General features: G+C 46.6%; 1 protein-coding gene across 4 annotated transcripts in view; it reads left to right on the plus strand.

The window, feature by feature from the left end:
• The window catches only part of ADGRL1 (adhesion G protein-coupled receptor L1), a 979,436-nt gene extending 959,713 nt beyond the window's left edge, over positions 1–19,723 (plus strand). For 2 of the 4 annotated variants that reach the window (XM_069603973.1, XM_069603974.1), the window contains exons 23-24: positions 9,318–16,318; positions 16,376–19,723. In XM_069603973.1, the coding sequence (XP_069460074.1) occupies positions 9,318–10,072 (755 nt within the window). In that variant the 3' untranslated portion in view covers positions 10,073–16,318; positions 16,376–19,723. Of the gene's footprint in view, positions 1–9,317; positions 16,319–16,375 lie in introns of those variants that run through there. The other 2 variants (XM_069603976.1, XM_069603977.1) reach the window with 2 other exon arrangements.
• The last annotated feature ends 6,631 nt before the right edge of the window (positions 19,724–26,354 follow it).

The following is a 26,354-nucleotide window of genomic DNA, read 5'->3' on the forward strand; positions in this document are numbered from 1 at the left end:
GAAGGGGCTAGAAGGGGAATATATCAGGAATGAGCTAGAAGGGGAATATCAGGAAGGGTCTAGAAGGGAAATATATTAGGGAGGGGCTAGAAGGAGAATATATCAGGAAGGGGCTAGAAGGGAATATATCAGGAATGGGCTAGAAGGGGAATAGATCAGGAAAGGGCTAGAAGGGGAATATATCAGGAAGGGGCTAGAAGGGGAATATATCAGGAACAGGCTAGAAGTGGAATATATCAGGAAGGGGCTAGAAGGGACTATATCTGGAAGGGGCTAGTTGGGAATATATCAGGAAAGGGCTAGAAGGGGAATATATCAGGAAGGGGCTAGAAGGGAACATATAAGGAAAGGGCTAGAAGGGGAATATATCAGGAAGGGGCTAGAAGGGAATATATCAGGAAAGGGCTAGACGGGGAATAGCTCTGGAAGTGGCTAGAAGGGGAATATTTCAGGAAGGGGCTAGAAGGGGAATATTTCAGGAAGGGCTAAAAGGGGAATACCAGGAAGGGGCTAGAAGGGGATTACATGTGGAAGGGGCTAAAAGGGAAATATATCAGGAAGGACCTAGAAGGGGGATATATCAGGAAGCGTCTATGAGAGAAATATATCAGGAAAGGGCTAGAAAGGGGATATATCAGGAAGGGGCTAGAAGAGAAATATATCAAGAAGGGGCTAGAAGGAGAATATAGCAGGAAGGGGCTTGAATTGAATAGACCAGGAAGGGGCTAGAAGTGGAATATATCAGAAAAGGGCTAGAAGGGGAATATACCAGGAAGGGGGTAGAAGGGGAATAAATCCACAAGGGGCTAGAAGGGGAATACATCCACAAGGGGCTAGAAGGGGAATATATCTGGAAGGGGCTAGAAGGTGAATATATCAAGGAAGGGCTAGAAGGAGAATAGATTGGGTAGGGGCTAGAAGGGGAATAGATCAGGAAGGGGCTAGATGGGAACATATCAGGAAAGGGCTAGAAGGGGAATAGATCAAGAAGGGGCTAGAAGGGACTATATCAGGAAGGGGCTAGATGGGAATATATCAGGAAATGGCTGGAAGGGGAATAGATCAGGAAGATGCTAGAAGGGGAATATACCAGGAATGGGCTAGAAGGGGTATAGATGAGGAAGGGGCTAGAAGGGGAATATATCAGGAAGGGACTAGAAGGGGAACATATCAGGAAGGGGCTAGAAGGGGAATATATCAGGAATGAGCTAGAAGGGGAATATCAGGAAGGGTCTAGAAGGGAAATATATCAGGGAGGGGCTAGAAGGGGAATATATCTGGAAGGGGCTAGAAGGGGAATATATCAGGGAGGGGCTAAAAGAGGAATATGTCAGGAAGGGGAAAGAAGGGGAATATATCAGGTAGGGGCTAGAAGGGGAATAGATCAAGAAAGGGATAGAAGGGGAATATATCTGGAAGAGGCAGAAGGGGACTACATCAGGGAGGGGCTAGAAGGGGAATATATCAGGAAGGGTCTAGAAGGGGAATAGATCAAGAAGGGGCTAGAAGAGGAATAGATCAGGAATGGGCTAGAAGGGACTATATCAGGAAGGAGCTACATGGGGAATATATCAGGCAAGGGCTAGAAGGTGAATAGATCAGGAAGGGGCTAGAAGGGGAATATAACAGGAATGGGCTAGAAGGGGTATAGATGAGGACGGGGCTAGAAGGGGAATATATCAGGAGGGGGCTAGAAGGGGAATAAATCAGGAAGGGGCTAGAAGTGGAATATATCAGGAAGGAGCTAGAAGGAGAATATCAAGAAGGGGCTAGAAGGGAAATATATCAGGAAGGGGTTAGAAGGGGAATATATCTGGGAGGGGCTAGAAGGGGAATATATCAGGAAGGGGCTAGAAGGGGAATAGACCAGGTAGGGGCTAGAAGGGGAATAGATCAAGAAGGGGCTAGCAGGGGAATATATCTGGAAGGGGCTAGAGGGGGAATTTATCAGGAAGCGTCTATGAGAGAAATATATCAGGAAAGGGCTAGAAGGGGAATAGATCTAGAAGGGGCTAGATGGGGAATAGATCAGGAAGGGGCAAGAAGGGACTATATCAAAAAGGGGCTAGCTGGGAATATATCAGGAAAGGGCTAGAAGGGAATATATCAGGAAAGGGCTAGAAGTGGAATATATCAGGAAGGGGCTAGTGGGGAATATATCAGGAAAGGGTTAGAATGGGAATAGATCAGGAAGGGGCTAGAAGGGGAATAGATCAGGAAGGGGCTAGAAGGGGTATAGATCAGGAAGGGGCTAGAAGGGACTATATCAGAAAGGGGCTAGTTGGGAATATATCAGGAAAGGGCTAGAAGGGGAATATATCAGGAAGGGCCTAGAAGGGACTATATCAGGAAGGGGCTAGAAGGGGAATAGATCAGGAAAGGGCTAGAAGGGGAATAGATCAGGAAAGGGCTAGAAGTGGAATATATCAGGAAGGGGCTAGAAGGAACTATATCTGGAAGGGGCTAGTTGGGAATATATCAGGAAAGGGCTAGAAGGGAATATATCAGGAAAGGGCTAGAAGGGGAATATATCAGGAAGGGGCTAGTTGGGAATATATCAGGAAAGGGTTAGAATGGGAATAGATCAGGAAGGGGCTAGAAGGGGAATAGATCAAGAAGGGGCTAGAAGGGGTATAGATCAGGAAGGGGCTAGAAGGGACTATATCAGAAAGGGGCTAGTTGGGAATATATCAGGAAAGGGCTAGAAGGGGAATATATCAGGAAGGGCCTAGAAGGGAATATATCAGGAAGGGGCTAGAAGGGGAATAGATCAGGAAAGGGCTAGAAGGGGAATAGATCAGGAAAGGGCTAGAAGTGGAATATATCAGGAAGGGGCTAGAAGGAACTATATCTGGAAGGGGCTAGTTGGGAATATATCAGGAAAGGGCTAGAAGGGGAATATATCAGGAAGGGGCTAGAAGGGAATATATAAGGAAAGGGCTAGAAGGGGAATATATCAGGAAGGGGCTAGGAGCGGAATACATCAGGAAGGAGCTAGAAGGAGAATATCAGGAAGGGGCTAGAAGGGGAATATATCTGGAAGGGTCTAGAAGGGGAATGTATCAGGGAGGGGCTAGAAGGGGAATATATCAGGAAGGGGCTAGAAGGGGAATAGACCAGGTAGGGGCTAGAAGGGGAATAGATCTAGAAGGGGCTAGATGGGGAATAGATCAGGAAGGGGCAAGAAGGGACTATATCAGGAAGGGGCTAGTTGGGAATATATCAGGAAAGGGCTAGACGGGGAATATATCAGGAAGGGTCTCGAAGGGGAATATATCAGGGAGGGGCTAGAAGGGGAATATATCAGGAAGGGGCTAGAAGGGGAATAGACTAGGTAGGGGCTAGAAGGGGAATAGATCAAGAAGGGGCTAGCAGGGGAATATATCTGGAAGGGGCTAGAGGGGGAATTTATCAGGAAGCGTCTATGAGAGAAATATATCAGGAAAGGGCTAGAAGGGGAATAGATCTAGAAGGGGCTAGATGTGGAATAGATCAGGAAGGGGCAAGAAGGGACTATATCAGGAAGGGGCTAGTTGGGAATATATCAGGAAAGGGCTAGACGGGGAATATATCAGGAAGGGGCTAGAAGGGAATATATCAGAAAAGGGCTAGAGGGGGAATAGATCAGGAAAGGGCTAGAAGGGGAATATATCAGGAAAGGGCTAGAAGGGGAATATATCAGGAAGGGGCTAGAAGGGAATATATCAGGAAAGGGCTAGAAGGGGAATAGATCAGGAAAGGGCTAGAAGGGGAATAGATCAGGAAGGGGCTAGAAGGGGAATAGATCAGGAACGGGCTAGAAGTGGAATATATCAGGAAGGGGCTAGAAGGGACTATATCTGGAAGGGGCTAGTTGGGAATATATCAGGAAAGGGCTAGAAGGGGAATATATCAGGAAGGGGCTAGAAGGGAATATATAAGGAAAGGGCTAGAAGGGGAATATATTAGGAAGGGGCTAGAAGGGAATATATCAGGAAAGGGCTAGAAGGGGAATAGATCTGGAAGGGGCTAGAATGTAATATATCAGGAAAGGGCTAGAAGGGGAATAGATCAGGAAGAGGCAAGCCTGGGAACATCAGGGGAGTGCTACCAGGGGTTGAGTATCTGCCATGACAAAATGAACAGATTCAAAGAAAGAAACCCTTCTGAGCTTATCAAACATCTACAGTATTTCAAGCAAATCAAAAACCTAGATAAAAATTACAAGATGGCATCCACAGAATGTCTCTGAGGTGGTACCAATTCTTCTGCGTTGAAGAAACAGACAGAGTTCCACAGGCGAAACACAAGAGCCAGGGAAGGAAAGTAGCTCCAGAGGTCACACAATCAGCCATCTTGTTTTGGAATACGTTAGTGAAAGGGGAAACTGGGGGGAATTAATTGTGCGAATGTCAGAAGACATTTAAGTATGTGGGTATTTGTGATGTTTTCACAATGGGAATCCTTGATCTGTACCCATATCTTATTAACTGCACATGGGAGGGCAGGGCAGAGAAAGGGTGCAACTCGCAAAATTCAATGCCCATCAAGTGATGCGCCTCATTGACAGAGGGCAATTAGGGAAATGTTGGCAGCATCGCTGAACACTGTGGTTCTTCACCCATTGGAGGCAGGAGTAGTGCCACAGGACTACATGAGAGTGGCCCGTTGGTGCTCCATAAAAGCAGGAGCTGGGTGGAGGGTGACACCAAGAGGCTGGTACGCCTGACCTCACTGTTGAGGAAACTGATTGTGCGGTTGTCTAGAGCTAGGAAAGTGGCGTACATGGTTCCCCGGGTCATGCTCGGCAGCGACCAAACAAAAAGATACAAGGACCTACCGCGTTCCAAAACTCAATCCATTTCTTTCTTGTTTCTCAGAGCTTTATTTCTCACTTTTCTGTAGACAAAATACATCAAAAGTAATTGTTTGATTCAGGAGATAGGTTGAGGGAGATGAGGAGAAGGGCTCTCTTCTGATTTCAGCAATACTTTGCCAAGCCATGTGTCCTCAGTAGGATTCGCAGGATGTTCAACAGAGTTAGGAAGTGACTACGTAGCCAGGGACTGTCCCAATCATTCCCCCGATGTAGAAATGTGTGATGTGGAGCCTTCATCTTCGAATCTGCCAGCCAGGCTATTTAGAGGGGTCTCTCCAGCTGAGAAAAACATCACAGATATAGACCAACGATTGTCTCCGGGAATTTGCAAACCCTCAGGAAGGAGCCATGTAAAGGACTTCTTCCCAGGGGTTTCTGTACGCTCCCAGATAATCCTCATTTTCTCTTTGCCGAGAGAGAAAACTGAGAAAAGCAGGCCTTTCTTCACTGTCCTGCTCAGATCCTTTGCCAGCCTGGACGGGAAAACCATTTCTGAGACCAAACATGGCCGTCGTAATGGTTTTCAAGGAATACTGTGCCAGTTCTGGGGTGGTGCATGATCTCGTTGTGGACCCAAAGCCGTCGTGATCTTTCCGAGTCACCATGCAACATCTGCATTTCTGGTAGCAGTACTTCCACGTGCCGCGTGGCCACACTCTAAGGGTGTAACCTGGGGGGTTGCAACAAAGACGAACCCCCTTTACCAGCAACGTGCCGGCAGAGCCGGATGGGAGGGAATTGGAACCCCTTTGTGACACCAAGAGTTGCAAGGGGGTGCCACCGCAGAGGAAATGTACTCAAAGTAGAGATGTACGGGGAGGGCTGGCACAGAGTATCCAGTACAGGAGAGGATCACTTGTGTGCTCCACGCAATGGTAAAGGCGTTGACGGTCCTCAAAACGAAGCAGAATATTGGTTTCATTATGTCAAATTCCCTACATCAGTGCAGAAAGTGTTGAGAAGATGGTTGGGTTAAAACAGAGAGAGGGTTCAGCAGCAAAGAGTAACTAAAGATTGTTGCCGCTGTGCAAGTGACTAGCGAGGCCTCACTTAGAGTACTTTCAGATTCTGGCGGCCATGTTTCCCGGGAGAAAAGTAAATGACTAGCAAGGCCTCACTTGGAGTACTCTCAGATTCTGGTGGCCACGTTACCTGGGAGAAAAGTAAATGACTAGCGAGGCCTCACTTGGAGTACTTTCAGATTCTGGCGGCCATGTTTCCCGGGAGAAAAGTAAATGACTAGCAAGGCCTCACTTGGAGTACTCTCAGATTCTGGTGGCCACGTTACCTGGGAGAAAAGTAAATGACTAGCGAGGCCTCACTTGGAGTACTTTCAGATTCTGGCGGCCATGTTTCCCGGGAGAAAAGTAAATGACTAGCAAGGCCTCACTTGGAGTACTCTCAGGTTCTGGTGGCCACGTTACCTGGGAGAAAAGTAAATGACTAGCAAGGCCTCACTTGGAGTACTCTCAGATTCTGGTGGCCACGTTACCTGGGAGAAAAGTAAATGACTAGCAAGCCCTCACTTGGAGTACTTTCAAATTCTGGCGGCCATGTTTCCCTGGAGAAAAGTACATGACTAGCAAGGCCTCACTTGGAGTACTCTCAGATTCTGGTGGCCACGTTACCTGGGAGAAAAGTAAATGACTAGCAAGGCCTCACTTGGAGTACTCTCAGATTCTGGTGGCCACGTTTCCCGGGAGAAAAGTAAATGACTATGGAGGCCTCATCAGATTCTGGCAGCCGCGTTTCCCGAGAAAAGTAAATAACTAGTGAGTCCTCACCTGGAGTACTGTCAGATTCTGGCAACCATGTTTCCTGGGAGAAAAGTAAATGACTAGCGAGGCCTCACCTGGAGTGCTCTCAGATTCTGGTGCCCACGTTTCCCGGGAGAAAAGTAAATGACTAGCGAGGCCTCACCTGGAGTACTGCCAGAGTCTGGTGGCCACGTTTCCCGAGAGAAAAGTAAATGACTAGCGAGGCCTCACCTGGAGTACTGCCAGAGTCTGGTGGCCACGTTTCCCGAGAGAAAAGTAAAGGACTAGCGAGGCCTCACCCGGAGTACTGCCAGAGTCTGGTGGCCACGTTTCCCGAGAGAAAAGTAAATGACTAGCGAGGCCTCACCTGGAGTACTGCCAGAGTCTGGTGGCCACGTTTCCCGAGGGAAAAGTAAATGACTAGCGAGGCCTCACCTGGAGTACTGCCAGAGTCTGGTGGCCACGTTTCCCGAGAGAAAAGTAAAGGACTAGCGAGGCCTCACCCGGAGTACTGCCAGAGTCTGGTGGCCACGTTTCCCGAGAGATGGAGGCAGTTTACAGGCATTTCCAAGGGGGGGTAAGAGCAATTCTGAAGTTGAAGGCAAAAAGATGCCAGAATCATTTATGTCTACCTGCAAAATGAGGCATGGGGCAGGAAATATTGCAGCTATGAGGTAGGGAGACGTGCACAAGATCAGCGTGTTCCACGGAACGCCTGATCCCACATCAAGCGGCCATGAGAATGACACGCCAGAGGAGGACCAGGAGTTGGTTCTTCATGGAAAGAACATTAAAGGCATAGAGCTGTAGGGCAAAACAATAACAGAAGGCACGAGGGTGCAATGATGGTGTAAGAGCAAAGAAAGAGCTGGATACTGAATAGGCTCCTGGGTGTTACAGGAGGCAGGCACCTGGGTAGAGCAGGTGGACATCAAGGTCCTTATCTGCCATCATCATGTATGTGCCTCCAGGAGGAGATGCCTGGAAACGCCAACTGGGTTCACAGAAGACGGTTTCCGCTATCCGAGTAGGGTCTTATTTGGGATTGGAAAGTCCGCAGGTGCTCAGACTGTGCTGGACGTAGCTTCCCAGGTATCAATTCCGGATATCTAATATTAACTTCTGGCCCAGGAGGAGAGTCTCCGGCTGCGACTATGGATTTTTTGGGATGGGAGCAACTAAATAGCAATGTTATCGGACTAACCAGAAGAGCCGAAATTACGAGTCGGGCTACCATGCTGTTAGACTGTTAACGCCTAACCCAGCAATTGCATGAGGGTGTTAAAGAGTAACCCCTTGAGTGGTAAAAGTCACCCGGGCTATTATAAAGCTCTCTGCAATTAGCAAAACCACCTTTCAGACGTGTGTCTGGGTCACAGAAAGACAACTTAAAAATCTAATTCATAAGCCATGGAATTAGCAAATGAGTGGCTTCTAGTCTCCTGCGAAGGTCCTGTGTCTTATCATCGACAGTATTTATTTCGACTGTTGTTTTTACGGAGACATTTTGCCGAAAAAAAGTCATCGAAATGAGTACTTTTTTAAATTTTTGTGGGGGTTCCCCCCACAGCCACTCCCTCCCACACCAACCGTTTACTGTTCCCAAACCCTTATAGGCCCTTTCCCACCCCCCCCCCCCTAAATTTCGATGATTTTTTTCGGCAAAATGTATTCGTAAAAAAAACTGTCATAAAAACGAGTGGCGATGAAACGACGTTGTACCCGTGCGATGTCAGAAGCGCAAACTGGGTGGGCATTTGTGGCATAGCAGATATGGAAAGGCAGTGCACTGTTGCACTTGAGAGACAGGTATTGGGCCCCACAGCTGCGCGGAGCATGACCCTGCACCTATCAAGATGACGGAAACATGGGAAGTCATTGCTTTCGAGTAGGGAATGCGAAAGGAGGTTAAAAGGGAGAGACCTGGGGCCTGATTCACTGAGCATTTTCCTATGGGATTGCGCCATTATAAAACACTTCTGTGAATCAGGCCCTTGGTGGTGTATGACCTATCGCCATTTGGAGATATAAATGGCGATCTGTAGAGGGGAGAGGCTCCATAGATGCCTTGGGTTTGCAACCTTTGGCTCTCTGAGTGTGTTGGACTATAACTCCCATCAGCTCTAACCTGCACAGGCAATGGTGAGGGTATTGGGAGTTGTAGTTCAACACATCTGGAGAGTTTCAGGTTGCATGACCCTGCCCTAGGGTCCCAAACAAGGCGTTCTTTCTTATGTGAAAGGAGGAAATCTATGAAATAGTTACAAAACAAAATGGCAGCAATTCCCCTTGGCACCTAGTGTTCTTTTTCAGCATTTGTAGGGGAAAGTAGCAGGTCATCCCCTGAATTGGGGGAGGGGCAGTGATTTAACAGGAGACATTCACATTCATATTACCTCAACCCTATTGTATCTTTAAGGTCTAGTGAAGCCCAAAGCTCCGATGAATGGTAGCTGGCTTACACCCTATTGCCCATAGCCCTCCGGGTCATCTTTTGCCAAACTCCAGTGCAAGCTATTGCTAGCCTAAATGTTTTCCTTCTAGCATGTAGTCTCCTCTGAACCTTCTTTTTTAGTGCTCCCCAATCTGTGCTTGGCAGGGTGTTGGGCATTGTCGTGTGATATGTGGTTCTATTATGACCCTTTCAATGCAATTCTGGTCCGACTCATCCCAATTCTTTTCGCTCTTATTCATTCTTCTAGAGCACGCCCTGACCAGCAGCCGGGACGCGTGTGGCATGGATACCCTGCCCCTCAACGGCAACTTCAACAACAGCTACTCCCTCCGCAGTGGTGACTTTCCCCCGGACGGAGTGAAAATGGCTGACTGCCGCCGCAACCTAGCCGACGCTGCTGCCTTCGAAAAGATGATCATCTCTGAACTGGTGCACAACAACCTGCGCGGCGCTGGCACCACCACACGCGGCCACGGGGTGGGTGAGGCCGCTGCCGCCTCCAACGGAGGGGGCACCAGCAGTGAAGATGATGCCATCGTCCCTGATGCTCCTTCCCTTACCCACGAAGAGAACACAGAAATAGAACTCATGTACAAGGCGCTGGAGGAACCCCTGCTCCTCCAGAGGGCACAGTCCATTCTGTACCAGAGTGACTTGGAAGAGTCCGAGAGCTGCACGGCGGACCTGACGGAGGCGGGCGATGGCCAAGCCCCCTCTCCCAACAGAGACTCACTGTACACAAGCATGACTAATCTGAGGGACTCACCTTACCCTGACAGCAGCCCGGAGGCAGCCGTGGTGGTGGTGGGGGAAGTGCTGCCCCGCCCCCCTATCCTCAGTGAGATCTACTACACCAACCGGCCCAGCCTGGTGCCCCGAAGTCAGCTGCAAGGGTACTACCAGACGCAGAGACCGGGTAACGAGGGCTACCTGGTGCAGGCTGGTCTGGAAGGGACAATGCCAGAGGGGGAAGGGCAAATGCAGCTTGTCACTAGCCTCTGAAGCTCGTTGAGAAGAACCTTGGAACTTTTCTGTGAACTGAGATCCCAGGCCCCTCCCCTCGAAGCAGGGAATGGGGGGTGGGTCCTTGTTCATACCTGAACTTTTATTTTTGAGTCAAGGGAATTGAAGTGGGGAGGGGTCTTGGGTTAAAGATAGAGGGTGGACAGGGGGAGGAGGGTCGTGGGAAGAACTAGCCACAAATGGATTGCCGCCTTATGTTCTTTGGATGGAATGTGTTTGAAGAATAGAAGAAAACGCACACATGAGCAAAAATATATATACTGGTTTAGGAGAGGGGGGGAGCGGAGAAGTGATGTGGAAGTCGGTATCGGGCCAAGGAGAGGGTACAGCTAAGCACAAGGACAAGAGGGCTGTTTTTCCCAAGAGGTACTCCTGACACACAAAGAAGGGTAACCAGAGTTCAAGTTAGAAAAGAGAAAACTCTAAAGTAATTGTTTCAGAAACTCAAGTGACCAGCTAGACTGGAGGGGGTGATGGACAACCACCATCAAGACTGATGGGGCATTGTGCACAGTGGCTTTCTGCCTGCCCCCTGTTTTACATTCCTCCCCTCTCTCCTCTTGTCCCCATTTCAAGCTTTGAACCACATGGTCCAGAGAAACCAACCCTGATGACGTGCTGCAGTAACTGTTCTCATTGTTAAATCCACATTTGGGAGTGAGGGAGGGAGAGAGGGAAGGCAAAGACATGAGAAGGTGTATCCAACTGGACTGGGAAACTGGACTTCAACCAATGGCAAAGCAGTATACAGGGATGCAAAACCAGACATCAGCCAATCAGAAACCAGGATACAGGGATGTAAAATCAGACTTTAGCCAATGGAAAACTAGGATACAGGGACATTAAACCAGACTTTAACCAATTGGAACCCTGGCAACAGGGATGTGAATGCAGACTTTATTCAGTGGGTGACTTGGACATGTGGAGTGTCGCGAGGCTGAGGGGTGGAAGCCGGCTCCGTGGCTCCGTTAATGTCACCATTGCCAAAAATTGCTGTCTTTCTCCTATTTATCTATAAAACTAAAAAGGCTCTGTTTTGTGAAGACTCAGTTTGATACCAGGTGCTCACCTTTCAGTATTTGCCTATTGGTCAATGGAAAGCCAGAAAACAGGATGGGGAAAGGCGATTTCTTCCAGTATACGAAGATCTGAAAATGGACTGCAACCACTAGAAACCTAGGATACACAGAGCAGAGGTGGAGACTGTGACCAGTAGCAAAACGGGATATTGAGACGTAAAAATAAGACTGTAGCCACTGGGCAGCCACGAAAATAGATGCGGCCCTACTGGAACGTGGATGCAGAAAGACACTTCAACCATTGAAAAATGTGGATGCCGTGCTGTGGCACATACAAAGACTCCCAGGAATCAGAAAAAAATGTGTTTCTTTTAAGGTGTCAGTTTGTTTTAAAATATATATATATACAGTATCTTAGAGGAGTTATGGCAGCAACGGCCGCTGGAAAGGTTGTATCATTCTGCTGGAGCAGTGGCGGCCATCTTTGGTTGGGAGTGCAGGGGTGTATGTGCTTATTAGCCTCAGATCTGCGCGACTTCCTATGTGTTGGCCGGGCTGGAAACCGCACAAGCAGGCCACCTTGAGGGGAAAGGTCTAACTTAATGAGATGTTTAATGTGTCACCCTCCTACCTAATGCATTCACTCTATGCACTCTACACTTCCACCTCACCAGGGCAGGGACTTACGATTCCTCCATCCGTGGGAAGCTGGAGCTCTGTCATTGCTCACCTTCCTTTAAATGCTACAGAGATATTCGGCATGCGTATTCCTGTGCTATGGTGTGCCCTCTAGTGAGGACATTTATGAACTGCAGTTATTAGAACGCAGCTGCTCGGCAGTAGGGTGAGCTGTTACTTCTTCATAGAGATCCCAAGTTTGGGGAAAAAGGCTTCTTGAACTAGCTGGCCTGAAATGTGGATGCAGAAAGGTTTCTGCTGTGGGTTTCCAAGGTTGCCTCCCTTCAGGAAATAGAATGAACTGTTCAGTTTTTCTTTTTGCAAAAAAAACAAAGGTCCCTTTTTGAAGCACAACTTTGCTTGTTCTCTTCCTCTGGGAGTGTGCGGGTGGGAGGGGGGTTAGGCCGTGTCTAGCTCTTGTTTCTAAGGGTAGGGGGGAGGGAGACTGGGGGACCAAGATTGAAACTAAAAGTTTCAAAACTGTAAATAAAAAAAGGGTTGGAGGTGGGGAGCTGTGACACCCGCTTGCTGGAAGACTGCCACTCTGCTTGGGTTCTCCTTTGGGCTGGGAACGTTGTTTACCTGCACAACCCACGCTGACAACGGGATGGGAGCAAAGAGCCAAGAGAGGTAGAAAAGACGAGATTAACGAGCAGATTTCTTTTCTAAAATCAAAACAAAATAACGAACATTTTGGCACAATTTGTATGTAACATATTCCATAGCATCGATTGTCTGTGACCTTTGACATCTTCTGCCCACCCCCTGCCGGAAGGCCTTGCGTGCCCTCCATCACAGTCCCTCTCCGCCACTGCAGAGCCAGCGAGTCCTTGCTGCAAGACCCAAAGATACTGTTGCTGTTCATTTTCAATTACTGTTTCGATTTTTTGGTTATTGTGAGGAAGTGAGCTGCAATAGGGTAAGTGAATGAGTGAAGGGTTTACTAAGCGTCGCACTGTGGATAAATAGTTTCTCTGCGCTTAAGCCTGCCAGAGCACCCCCCCCCCAAAGGGCAGTTTCACTAGGGTGGGTTTGGAAGATCTTGCGAGCATGCTGGTTGGTTGGTTGCAGCATTACAGCTGGTTGGGAACCGAGAGTTCCAAAGCTTGGTGCCTTTGTAGGAGAGCTGGCTGAGGTTGGCTCACCCGGATTGCTACATAGCACATAATGACATGATGGGTTATTTATAACTCGCTTAATACCCAGAGGTTTCCGAGTGCGGATCCGGGGAATGAACCTGTGTTGCTAAGGCAAGCACGTTGCCCTAAGCTATCCCCCCTGAGACGTAAGGTGCTTGCTTAACTGGGAAGAGTATGGCCTTCCATCCACACCATTGAAAACCATAGTTTGGGGTTTATCTGCCCTTCCAAGTTTATTTCAGATACCCAAGGCTTGCCAGAGTACGTGACACCAGAATCTTTGCATCCTTGAGGCATTGGGCTATTTCGTATTAATTTGATTGCCAACCTAACGGGCCTGGGGAGCTGGAGAAGAAGGGTAGATAAGGTCAGGATAGTGTTGCCGGTGTCATAGTTTGAAGGGCGGAAATCAAGAGGCTTTGGGGTATTCCCCTTGCAAGAGGCTATGGGGTTGAAAGGACCACTTGACTTCTTTTTAAGGCACAACTTCTCTAGACTGATTTTCTTTTGAAGCACTTTCATTCATTCATGTTCAGTGTTGGCGTAACTGACCGCATAGGCACATGGAGCAGGAATTTGGCATTTCACATTCTTTACAAGATGAGAATTACTTGTCCAATTTTTCTAATAAATGATGTATGTTTCAACTAAGGTGGTGCTTTCAGGTGCAGGGGCTAAAATATGTACTGATCCGCAAAATCCTGCGGTCGCGCATTCCGCCATCTTTTTATTTCACCCATTTCCTATTGTCTACTCGTCCTTGTTCTTGACTTCACAACCTCTTAAGGGCTGAAGCGACTGAGGCTGGGGATGTTCTCTTCGTCCTTGATATCCAACGTCGCCCGCTTTCCGGAAAGGGATTGACTAAAAGATAAGTTAGTTCGCAGGCTCTTTGGTATTCTTTCCATTGCCCATAGGTCCAAAATGTGGCACAAAGTTTTGGAGTTAATGAAATCCAAAAAAGTACTAACAGAAGATAGACGGTCCACGGTGTCCAGCTTCCGGCCAGAGACCACCAAGGACTAAGTGCTGCCAAGACAAAAGACACTACCACGACTATTCATTCTGGTGCATCTTGACATTTGGAAAGAGTGGAGCGGTGCAATTCTGAAGCCTGATATCCTGTGGTGCATTCTATGGTGCACTTCCTCCAGGAAGGCATTGGTCTTGCACAGAGCAGCCACCTGTCTCTGGAGGATCATTAGGGATTGATCGTATTTAGATGCAACCCCCCAAGACAGAAAGTAAACATGTCCGGGAAATGTCATGATGGCTTTCTCACCTACCTCCCGTTACGGTTGACCTGTTTTAAATATAACCCAACAATGCCTTCAAGGGGCTGTGCACACGCGTTGGGCACAAAGAAGCAGAGTTGATCGGCGATGACGTGCAGCCTCCATGAAAGACAGATCTACAGGATTACCCCACATTATCCAGTACATCAAAGTCACAAGATGGTCGATGATGCACTCAATGGGTTTCATAATAAATCCTTCTGCTGGCTATCAAATCCATCACCCAAGTGGGCCTCTGTGTCTGGATGTTGGGCAAATGAGGTGGGCCTTCCGCTGGGAGAAGAAGCCTTTGTTGATTGTTTTGATCATTGGTGGAGCCATCAATTTGCCACCTGATCTCGTGTAGTGGGCTACGGCAATCAACTGGAATGCATGCCAAACATGCCACGGTGTGTGTACCATTCTGCATGCCAAGCGCGGTGCTGTTGAATGCACACAACATGGAACGATGTAAATGTAAGTGCAGGAGGCAGGGAAGAAGATGCATGCCATGACCCACGCACTTTCCCAAATTAGCATCAGCCCAGCGGTGAAAAGATCCGATTCCCTAATTTCCAGCAAGTGGCAACGGAGGGTGTTTGCTGTAAATGCCCACACAATGGCTGCACACATATAACATCTATTAGCTGGTCTACATTTGAAACGTGTATTGTATCTATGTATGTATGTACTGGACTTATAATGCGCAAAAACATCTTACCTACGAAGGGCACCAAAGCGCAGAATATTGAAGCCCACAGCATACAGCAAATTCTGTGCCGGCCAATATCGATTATCTGGGTAAGAGCAGTGTGGCTGGAGCTCTAGCGTCAGGTACCCAGGATGCAGTGCAATGCTTCTGGAAAGGCTTCAGCCCACATTGTCACTGCTTCCTTTGAGGGACACATTTGTGGTGATGTTTTAGCGCTCACGCGTGCCGGGTGCCTCACCGGGCATAGCCAACCTCTTGCACAGTGGGCTCTGCAATTCATAAGTCAACTGAAAGTTGTATGTTAAGATGCCTCCTCGCCCCACCGTGCAATGCCCCACTCTCTGATCCCCCACGTTGGAAGAGCGTCAGGCAGAATATTCAAGGGCATACCGCACAGCCAAGCTGATACGTACCATGACTCGGAGCATGCGCACAGGATTGAAAAACTGTTAGAGGTACTAAGCTCTTCGTTTCTAAGTCCCCCACCCACCACTCATTGGCTGCCAGCATATTCCTTCCCCGCACACTGGTCTCTGCTTCCGGTTTCTCCCTCTTTTGTGACTAATGGATCCCATTTGCCAGAATGAGCCGTCCTGCAAAGATGGACGCCAATGATTTCAATAGGATACACATTCTCAGGTGCCAACGATGCTAGTGCTGGAAAGGAAATGAGACACTGCACCCACATTCACCAGTAAGGGATGGCGTATGGGCGACACCAGCTGAAGTTAATCAAGCTATGAAGATGGCGGAATGCTCCAATTTAACCCCTTAAAAGTATGCTAGGGAGGAGCGACAATGCTCCGCATAGCTTGGCTTTGAGGATACAAGGGAGAGGTAAGCATCTCAATGATACCTAAACTACGAGGAGGACTCTATGTGGATTCCTCGACTTTTTATGGGCGAATTACGTTTCGGCAGATAGTTTTTTACCTTTTTTGACATTTTCTTTTAAGGCAAAAAGTGGGGCTGGGGTCATACACTTTTCTATATTTGTAACCGATATCCCCCGACTATCTTTTTTGGAGGAAGAAAAGAATTGGCAAAATGCCACTAAACGTAATTCGGCCAAATGGTTGATCGAATGGTTGATCCAAAAAAAAGTGGGGAAGACCATGATGGGATACCAACCTGGGAGAGGCAAACACCCCGATTACATATATATGGCTACCTGGGCTTTGAGGATCTGATACCTACCAGAGAAATGTAAGCATCTCTATATGCCTAGGTAGGCTTTGAGGAGCTGATAACTGCCAGTGAAATATAAGCATCTCTGTATTCCTACCTAGGCTCTGATGAGAGGATACCTGCTAGAGAAATGTAAGCATCTCTGTATGCTTATCTAGGATTCGAGGAGCTGATAACTGCCAGAGAATTGTAAGCATCTCTATATGCCTACATAGGCTTTGTGTAGAATATGCCTGCCAGGGGGAGGCACGCATCTCTATATGCCTACCTAGGCTTTGAGGAGCTCATACCTGCTAGAGAAATGTAAGCATCTCTGTATACCTACCTAGGCTCTGAGGAGAGGATACCTGCCAGAGGGAGGCAAGCATCTCTATATGGCTACCTAGGCTTTGAGGATCTGATACCTACCAGAGAAATGTAAGCCTCTCTATATGCCTACGTAGGCTTTGAGGAGCTGATAACTGCCAGTGAAATATAAGCATCTCTATGCCTACCTAGGCTTTGAGGAGCTCATACCTGCTAGATAAATGTAAGCATCTCTGTATTCCTACCTAGGCTCTGAGGATTGGATACCTACCCGGAGAGTAAAGCATCTCTATATGCCTACACAGTCATTGCGGAGAGGATATCTGGCAGAGAAATGTAAGCATCTCTGTAACTTACCTAGGCTTTGAGGAGAGGATACCTGACAGAGAGAGGCAAGCATCTCCTTATGCCTACCTAGGCTTTGTGCAGAAGCTTCCAGCCAGGGAAATGTAAGCATCTCTGTATACCTAGCTAGGCCTTGAGGAGCTGATACCTGCCCACGAAATATAAGCATCTCTGTAACCTACCAAGGCTCTATGGGGAGGATACCTACCAGAGAGTGGAAAGCATCCTTATATGCCTACCTAGGCTTGGTGAAGATGATTCCTGCCAGAGACATGTAAGCATCTCTTTGCACTTACCTGGGCTTTGTACAGAGGATGCTTATCAGAGAGAGGCAAACACTGCTATGCCTACCTATTCTTTGAGGAGAGGAGGCTAAACAGAGAGAGGCAAGCGTCTCCCTATGCCTACTTAAGCTTTGAGGAGAGGATGATTACCAGAGAGAGGCAAACCCCTCAATGCCTACTTAGGCTTTGAGGAGAGGATCCCTACCAGAAAGATGCAAGTGTGTCTCTATGCCTACCTAGTCTTTGAGGAGAGGATGCTTATGGAGAGGCAAGGACTTGTGTATACCTATCTATGCTTTGAGGAGTGGGGACAATCCAGAGAAATGTAGGCATCATAGTATGCCAACCTATCCATTGGGGAGAGGATACCTGCCAGAGAAAGGTAACTCCCTATGTTCATAAAAGCTTTGATGCTTACCAGAGAGAGGCAAACTCTGCTATGTGGGAATATGCTAGGCTGAGAGAATAGCAACCAGAGTGCAGCAAGCACCTCTGTATGTACATACGCCTTGACGAGAGAAGGACAACAATAGAGGGGCAAGTACCTCAACATGTACATAGCATTTGAGGAGAGGATGCTTAGTAGCATTAAACACCTTTATACATACATAGGATTGGGCCGTACGTTGGCTGAGGAGAGAAAAGGCCAGAGATAGTTGAGTACCTCTGTAACAGGGGTCTGCAACCTTTAGCTCTCCAAATGTTTTGCACTACCATTCCCTTCAGCTCTAGCCAGCATAGTCAATGGTGAGGGGTCATGGGAGTTGTAGTATAAAACATCTGGAGAGCTAAAGGCTGCGCATTTGAGGAGAATACATAATAGAGAGGGGTAATAATCACCATGACTACCAGAGAGAAACGAGCACCACTATGCGTACTTGTGCTTTGGACAGAAGATCTCTACAAGAGGAAGGAATCCAAGGTGGCCCTCAAGCTGAAAGATGTAGAGAGGCAGCAATGTCCTACTAGATCAGCAGGCACTAGTCTAGAATGTTCAGCTTCAGTATTTTGAATGAACATACTCCAAAAAGCCCACCTGCAAACACACACACACACCATTAATCACCGGAACATTCTATCGCTTGTGTGGTTTCCTCATTAGTATTATCCATTCCATGTCAGACCTGGGCAGTTTCAAAACGATGTAGCAAACTGTATTCCAAAGAAGAATTATGTGTAATAAATATCCAACACATGTTGCACACTTTGTGGATCAGTGCTTCATCAGGGCTTGAATCAAAATGAATGTCATCGATCAATTTCCTGATCAGAGCAATGGCAAGAATTGGAAAATGAATGAATCCTGTTAAGTGCTGTACAGCGCTCCCCTGCTCTCGAGCTAAGTCTGCGCTTTAAACAATGAAATAAAATGTTAACATCACACCAACAACCGAAAATATTGGGGGTTAACTTGTGATGTGCGCAGTTGGATTCATGGAGTGCATTTCTTAAGAATAACTAGGGCTCAGATTAGTGCAAAATGCAAGTGACCCTCTGATGCAACACTCAGCGAATACTAGAAGTAGGTGCAATTTGCAGTTGGGCTACGGCCAAAACCTATACTGTTCTATAGCTCTGCCAGCATCCATATTAGCCACGAGATTGATAATGTGTCTTCGGCTTCCAGGAGAGGCCTGGATTTGTTGCAGGTGATAGGACATGATAAGTCTTTTACAACGCGTCTGTACACAGATCTTTGCTGGTCTACTGTAATATGCGCCACACTTTTTCCTGTCAGAAAGAGGTTTCGTGGCTATTTCTTAGTTTCAAGAGCGGTGCAAGATTGCCTTGAAAGCAATTAGTGTTTGTCAAGATCTTGGGTGTTAGGGCGACATCGGGAAAATGGAAGCCTACAGTTTACGTGAGACGGTGTTACCTTTTTGTGTTGTATGCTGAAAACCTGCGAGTCATATATTTTGAGGGGCTACCGGTCATGAGGAGGTGGAACCAGTAAAGCTCATACTGTGAAATAACCCATAAGGGAGGAGGGTGGTGCACGGCAAGATCGGCCAGGCCACTGTCCCTGCTCCCGCCAGCTCCTCGAGTGACCATGTTCGCAGCATCGACCAAATGGCGTTAGAGTTCAGAGTGGTGGTAGAACAATCCGTGGCCTGCACACCAGAGAAGAGCAACTCCATCCACAGCTGCTCAGGACCCTGTGTAGAGGTAGGGGGCATAGTAATGATCCGGAGATTTTGGAGTGAGATCCAGGATCGCATTGCTAATATCCAATGCTTCTGACCGAATTTCACCAAGGAGGTTTCGCTTCCCATCACATGACATCTTGGACCATGAGACTATCCTGTGTGCGTGCATGCGTGTGTGGGTGTGTGATATGTATATACATGTATGGCATTACTTGATGTTATATATATATGGCACACACTCATGCAAACATCCACGTTTATTTTCTTTCTTTTTTTTTTAGGTCTTGCACAAATATTGAGAGGGGATCCGCTATTGTTGTCAATTAACTATTTATTATTTTATTACGTCAAAGCTATATATATATATATATTTTGTCCTTTTCACTATGCCAAACCAACTCTGGGTCGAGTGCATTAAAAGAGAGAAAGAAAACGAAACAAGGTGAAAAAATATCTATAAAAAATGACAAAAAAATGGAACCATTGTGGAGTGAAATAAAAAAAACACAAATAAAAGATTTCTGATTTCTGGACGCTTCCCCCTTGCTGGGTCCATTTTGTGTTCTAGGGTTTGGTTTATGTGTTGGCTTCATTTCAGTGCTTTAGAACAACTTGCATCATTATGTTATTATTAAGTTCAAAACAGTGCTCTACTAATGTATCTCCTATGAGGAAGGACGGCGGAGCATGACGCATAGCGACGTTACTGTGAAAACAAAATGTCTGCGTCAGCGGACACGCCCAACACCTCTCTCCCCTCACACATCCTGTACCAGTCAACAGTAGGCTTGGTCTGCGCCACCTTCTGCTGTTGAAGTCCAAGAATCGACATACCCCTGTCCCCGCTTTTTTTCGAGACTGTTTTGTGAGTATTCGAGTCCCCTGCCACTGGATGACCATGTCTGAGTAATTAGAAGAGAGGAACGGAAAAGAATTACCAGAGAGCAGATACAATTGTAAAACCTAGAACAGAAACCATCAGAGGCGATACACGGGGCTGAAGAGGAGAGTTTTAGAGCTCCCAACTTTTTTCCTGCAGGGTAGGAGGGATTCACAGTGCGCCCCGTTTTATGGAGTGATTGCCGATAAAGCAAGGTACAAATTAGCCGTCTGGTCAGACACTGGCACACAGTGGGCAAATATGCAAAGCCACGCCCCTGCAGCCTTTTATAGATAAGAGCTAACACTGTTCTTTAATCATCAACCAACCAATAGACTTCCTAATTATTGAGACGTTGGTGCGCTTTAGACTTCACACAAGGTGGACAACATGGATCAGAGCTAGATTGGACTCACTGCCATAGTCAAGGCTAAGCATTGCCATCACATGGGCTAATACCACATTTTCCTATGAAAACAGCATGGGTAGAATAGACTGCAAGACTAGTAGGAGATGGAAAACTTTCCACTGTGTCGTTGGCATACGCTTCAAAGACGAGTTCAACCGAAAGAAGACGCTAACGTAGCGTTGCTTCGGTACAGCTCTTAGTCTGGAGCAGACGCAATACCTAAAGCAGAAAGTCCTATGTCCATGCCTAGCAGCTGTATCTCCATTTGAGGTGGGTTGAGGCACTGCCAGTTGACCTGCTTGTAGCTCCGGGTGTGTCCTTGAGGTTACGTGAGTTCTTGGTGAATGTCCTCTTCATTACACATTTTGAGTTTTCCTTAGGGCGCTTTTGCCCCTCCGCCCAATAGACAATTCATCATACAGTTGATTCAAGCAATGGAAATGTTCAACGAACAGATTGCATTTCATGGTTTATCAACTAAAATTAATAGAGTTGCAAATTCTTTCAAATTTTCTGAGGCCCACTCTTCGGGTGCTTCACACCTACTAACAATGCTATAAAGCTTAAGTCTTCGACGGGTGGCTGCTGCGTCACTTCTATCTACAATTGTATCGGTGGGCTTAATTTAGGTTTGTATATGATGGGCTCGTGCATATGGAGGATCCATAGGGTTTCGTCTTTATTGCTTCTTTCTCCTCACCGTTTTAGGGTGGATGTTCTGTTCCTCTACGACCTTTCTTGAAAAAGCCATTATGTCCGTAGCTATTCTTAAAGATTTGGATTTTGCTCTTCGTTGCCTCTTTATCTGAAATGTCGCCTGTCCTCCTCTGGAATCACAGATCCTTTGTCATTCCAGCCATACTAGGTCCCTATTTCTTAAGGCTTTGTATGTTTCAGCAATATTTGCTTTATGCTCTTTGGTAATCACCAGATTCCTTTAATCTCAGATTAAGATCTGAAGTTTGTAATCCCTCACTTTTGGTGTATGACTTTTCAAAATAACACTGCTGCTCTTGCCTGTCTCTTGTGCCATTTGCCTTATTTTGTGATCTTCTGCCTGAGCCGTCATTGCTACCTTCATATTTTGTGCTGTTATAGCGATTTAGTCGGCCTGGGTGGCAGCGGTTTCAGCTTTTTCTTTTGTAACTTGAATGGTCCTCATGAGTAGGCCTCCTAATTATGTTGGCATGCGCCTTCCAACATCGGCCGGATGTTTGCTAATTTATTTAGCTTTAGTAGGCCTCCTAATTATGTTGGCATGCGCCTTCCAACATCGGCCGGATGTTTGCTAGTTTATTTAGCTTTAACGTACACCTCGTCAGGGAAGCTTGCACTTCCTTTGACCCTACGGCACCTTTTTCTCTGAATATTGGCTTTATAGATATGGTCACACATCCCCTCTCTCTTTCTCTCCAATCTTTCGCTCACTCTCTGTTTCTCCAGTCTCACTCTCTTGCACTTTCTCTCAGCCTCTACTGGGCCATGCTTTAGATAGTAGATGCTTCTTCTGGGAGTTTAGTAGTGGTTGCGCTTGGGTATATTTCAGAAGACTTCCACATCTCTACTTGAGGCCGGCACCTATATTTGGCCTCTCCAGTTTGCTGTTGACATAATCATTAGATGTTGTTTTATGGACCTGTGTGGAGGATCCTGCGTGTAAGGGGTAACACGTTCCTCGTCCCCATAGTAATGTTGGTATAATCCTTAATTGATCTGTTTTGTTTCCTTGCCCTACTCCCTAGGATGTCGGTGGAATTCTCCAATTAATCCTCTTGGCATTGCTCTGCTCCTGTCGACAATTATGCTAACTCATATCTTGTTCTCATCAAACACAAAGGAAAAGTAGAGCAGTAGAGTATGCAGCTATTAGTTCGCTGTTTGCTGCGCACTTTATCTCTGACATTTTGAGTGTGCAGCTATTCCCCCACCCCCACTCCATGTTGTCATGTCTACTTTGAGATGGTGACCACCTCTATAGTGTCTTTATGACAGCATCATGTGGCTTCCCACTGGATGAATTTGCCAGCATCCAAACAATAGCAATGTTATGCAACGGAAAAGACACTCCCATGAAGTTATAGATCAGGAGTGAGTTAAGTAGGTGTAGAGAAGTTGTCTCTCTCCAGATGTTTTTGCCTACAACCCCTGTGTTCCCTCACCACCGACTATAATGACTAGGACCGATGGGGGTGGGGAGGTTGTCAAAACATTTAGCGAGCAACAGGTCATCTTCCCCTCACTTAGAGAGCTCCTAACCAAAGACACATGTCTTGATCTATGCCCAGTGCACAACTATCTCAATGTTCCCTTCTCCTTGGATAATTTGGTGCGGTGGAGATTGTATTTTGGAGTAGCACTGCTTGCATTTGGGCTAATTTGCATACCCACAATGCCTTGCTGATAAGGCTCTGAACTGGAGGTGAACTTCCAGCGGTAACTCTTGTGGAATTTGTGACTTGGTTCAAATGGATTATCCTACTTTCACATTTCAGGTGAAAGGTTTTTTTTTAGGGTTTTTTAAACTCACAGTAACTTTGTTGGAGTTTTGTATATGTTTGTCTAAATACGTATTGATTTATATCTCTTTTAGACTAAGGTGTGTCAGTTTGGATGATGTTAAATTGTTTAACAAACCAACTGTTAATCTCTAAATCAGATTCAATTATGTTTACCAACGCATTTGCTGATGTAGTGCCAAAGGTTCTAAAAGATTTCCTATTCCATAGAATGTGTGTGCTTTCCTTTAAGTTCATGTCGCATATTTCATTTGCCACCTGGGTTATTTGTTAGAACAGAGTTTTATAAACTATGTTCACTTTTCTTCTCTGACTGTTAAGGCTGCCCCTAGATTCTTTGTGACTTTCCCTTGTGCTTATTGGTGGATTATCAGCCAATCAGCCAGCAGCATTTAGACAATGCAAAGATACCTGACTAATATGTGTAATTCATGTAACTTCTGAGCCTGGATTAGTATTCCCTCCTTGTAGAGGGAAGGGGTTTAGTTCATCTTTCAGCATCCCATTAATCTTTCTCTGAAAGCAACTTGCCAGTCATGGTAGCAGGACCCTGGGGCGGCCGTCTTCTGCTTTGTGGCCAACAGTTGAAGCTGCTTTGCAGTTTCTTTGCTATGCTTATAGATCTGCCAAGGACCTTCAATTTTCTGTGTAATAGATTGTGTCTACAAAATGGTGGATGCAGTATATTTACTTCTGTATCTGTTGTTGATTTATACAGTGCTGATGAAATACAAAAGTTACTTTGCAACACCCCAAGCAGAATGGAGGCTGGGGAAGAACACAAGGAGGCATTACTTTCAGGTGTTGGTCCATTCAGATCAGTATAATAGCCAGAGAGAAGGGGCGCAGGGGCAAGTGAAATCAATTCAGTAAGCAAGGGCTGGGGCAATCAGGAGGAGGAAAGTAGAACAGCTGGAGGAGGGAGCGGGCAGAGGCCAGTAGAGGGCCTGGTGACAGAGTGCACAAATGAATCCCAGGAAAAAGCCAACTATTGCAGCTGTCCAGAAATTGATGGCCATGAGGATTCCTCCAAAAAGCAGTGTCATCCAGTAAGGTAAGCTTGTTTAAAAGGGTATGTTTTAATTTTACAACACTCTCTTCTTGCTATATGTCAGAAAGAAGAGAATTCCAAAGGTGGCTGCCTTCCAAGCTGATAGGATTTTGCCCTATGCGCTTGTTCCTGCGGGTTAAACGCAATGATCTTAAGGTTCTATAGGAAGTACCTTTTACTTTGAGCAGCAATGTACTTTGGTGCTTTGCCAGGCAATGATTTATGAAGAAGCCACAGGGATTTGAAGCAAATTCCCTTTTCCGCGCAAGCCAGTGCAGGGCCTTTGAGGTGGGCATGTGTTTTGAGTTTTAAGATGAGCCTAGTCACGTTATTCTGAATCAGTTGAAGGATGTGGGTGAGATGTTTTGGGAGACCCAAGTATGAGCTATTGCAGTAGTCTAATGGCAGCAGCCATGTAATAGTTGGGGGCAAAGAGGGACCCAAATCTGTAGGAGAAATCAGCTTGGGAAGTAACCAGCCCCTTGGATCAAGAAGGAAGCAATGCTTATATACTCATATGTCTTGTTATGTTATGTTATGTTATGTTATGTTATGTTATGTTATGTTATGTCATGGGGACTTCTTAAGCGCTTAGTCACCCGAAGGTATCATGGTGCTGGAGGGGGAGAGCAAAGACAAAAGATCCAACTGCAATCAAATATTATTGTTACTAGAAAATGTATGTGTTTTAAAGCTTTCCTGAAAGCCAAGTGATTTGAGAAATGTTTCAGAAGGTTTCTAGTGACTATTTCGAAAACATGTTGTCGAATGACAAAAATGTCGAAAATATTGTACCGAAAAAGAAAATGTAGAATGTTTTTTTTGTTCTTTTTTATTTGCAATGGGGGTTCCCCCCCAACCCTCCCCTTTTTTTTCAAACCCTTTATTTTTACTCGCGAAACATAAAAAAACATGTAAATTAAAAAAAGAATACATTCGAGAAAAAAAATCGGTGAATACATTCAACAAAATGTTTTCGACATATTAACTGGATACTGTTTCAGAACCAAAGGCAGACTGTTCCATAGTCGGGCTGAAGCGACTGAGAAAGCTCTGCCTCCAATGCAGGAAAAGCAAAATGAGGGAACAACAAGTAGACCCACTGCAGCAGATAGTAATGGCTGCATGGGAAGGTAGCAAGTAAACCTGTTGCACAGGTATTCAGCCACTTGATCATGCAGGGCACGGGGGACCAAGCAAAGGGCCTTGAAAACAATGCGCTGAGTGACAGGCAGTCAATGTATAGAACGCAACACCCGCGAAATGTGGACTCCGTAAGGGGAGTCGGTAGCCACCTAAGCAGCTGAATCCGCTGGACTAGGCCCTTTGGCTGGGCCAGATATAATGAGTTGCAGTAGTCTAATCAACTCAATACTAAGGCTGCAACAACAGGAGGGCGTAAGTGTGGAGGTATTAGCTTAAGCACCCTTTTTAATATTTTAAGGTGAAAATGGCCTGCCTGGCAAACTGCAGCAACTTGTGCATCCATAGAGAATGAGGTGGAGACAACCACACCCAGGTTCTTCACTTAAACAGCCATGACCAGATCGGGGGGGAACCCACCACCAACACCTCCATCTTGTCTCCAATCAACTTTAGCCAATTGTGGTTCATCCATGCCCCAACGGCAGTCAGGCACCGGTACAAGCACAATGACAGCTCAGCCTGATCATGACATAACCGGATCAGGATCTGAGTGTCGTCAGCATATGAGTAGCACCTGATGCCAAAGGAGCGGATGAGACACACAAAAGGCCAGATGTAAATATTGAAGAGAATGGGGGGGCAAGGGGGAGCCCTGCGGAGTGCTGCAACAGAGAAGAGAAGAACCCAAAAGAAAAGGAGAAAATTAAAGGGTTTGGGTTCTATCAGCCAGGAACGAGGTGAACCAGGTAAGGACCTGACCCGAGATTCCAACTTGAGCCAGGTGGGCAAGCAAGATGGGAAACGCAGCCGAAAGGTCTAATAAAAATCAGGGTGCCAACCCCTCCTGCATCCACCAGCCTGGCCTAAAGCCTGATTGGGCGGGGTCAAAAAGCTCAGTGGATTCCATAAAAGGGGACAGCAAGGGGGAAACCAATGACTCAAGAAGTTTCATAAGAAATGAAGGCAGCAGAGAATCTAGCGACGGCTTTTTGAGAAGAGGAATCAGATTAGGAGCCTTAAGCTCAGGCGGAATACGGCCTTTCTGGCACGAGGCATTGACTGCCCCCGTAATCTCACACAGCAGCTTGGGGGAGATATCTTTCATCACAACTTTCATGTCCCCTTTCTTCCATACTTTTGGGGGATGGTCTCCCTTGAGGATGGGTT

The sequence above is a fragment of the Ambystoma mexicanum genome, chromosome 3q, assembly GCF_040938575.1.
Source record: "Ambystoma mexicanum isolate Mex_15411 chromosome 3q, UKY_AmexF1_1, whole genome shotgun sequence".
In the NCBI taxonomy this organism is placed as follows: Eukaryota; Metazoa; Chordata; class Amphibia; order Caudata; family Ambystomatidae; genus Ambystoma; species Ambystoma mexicanum.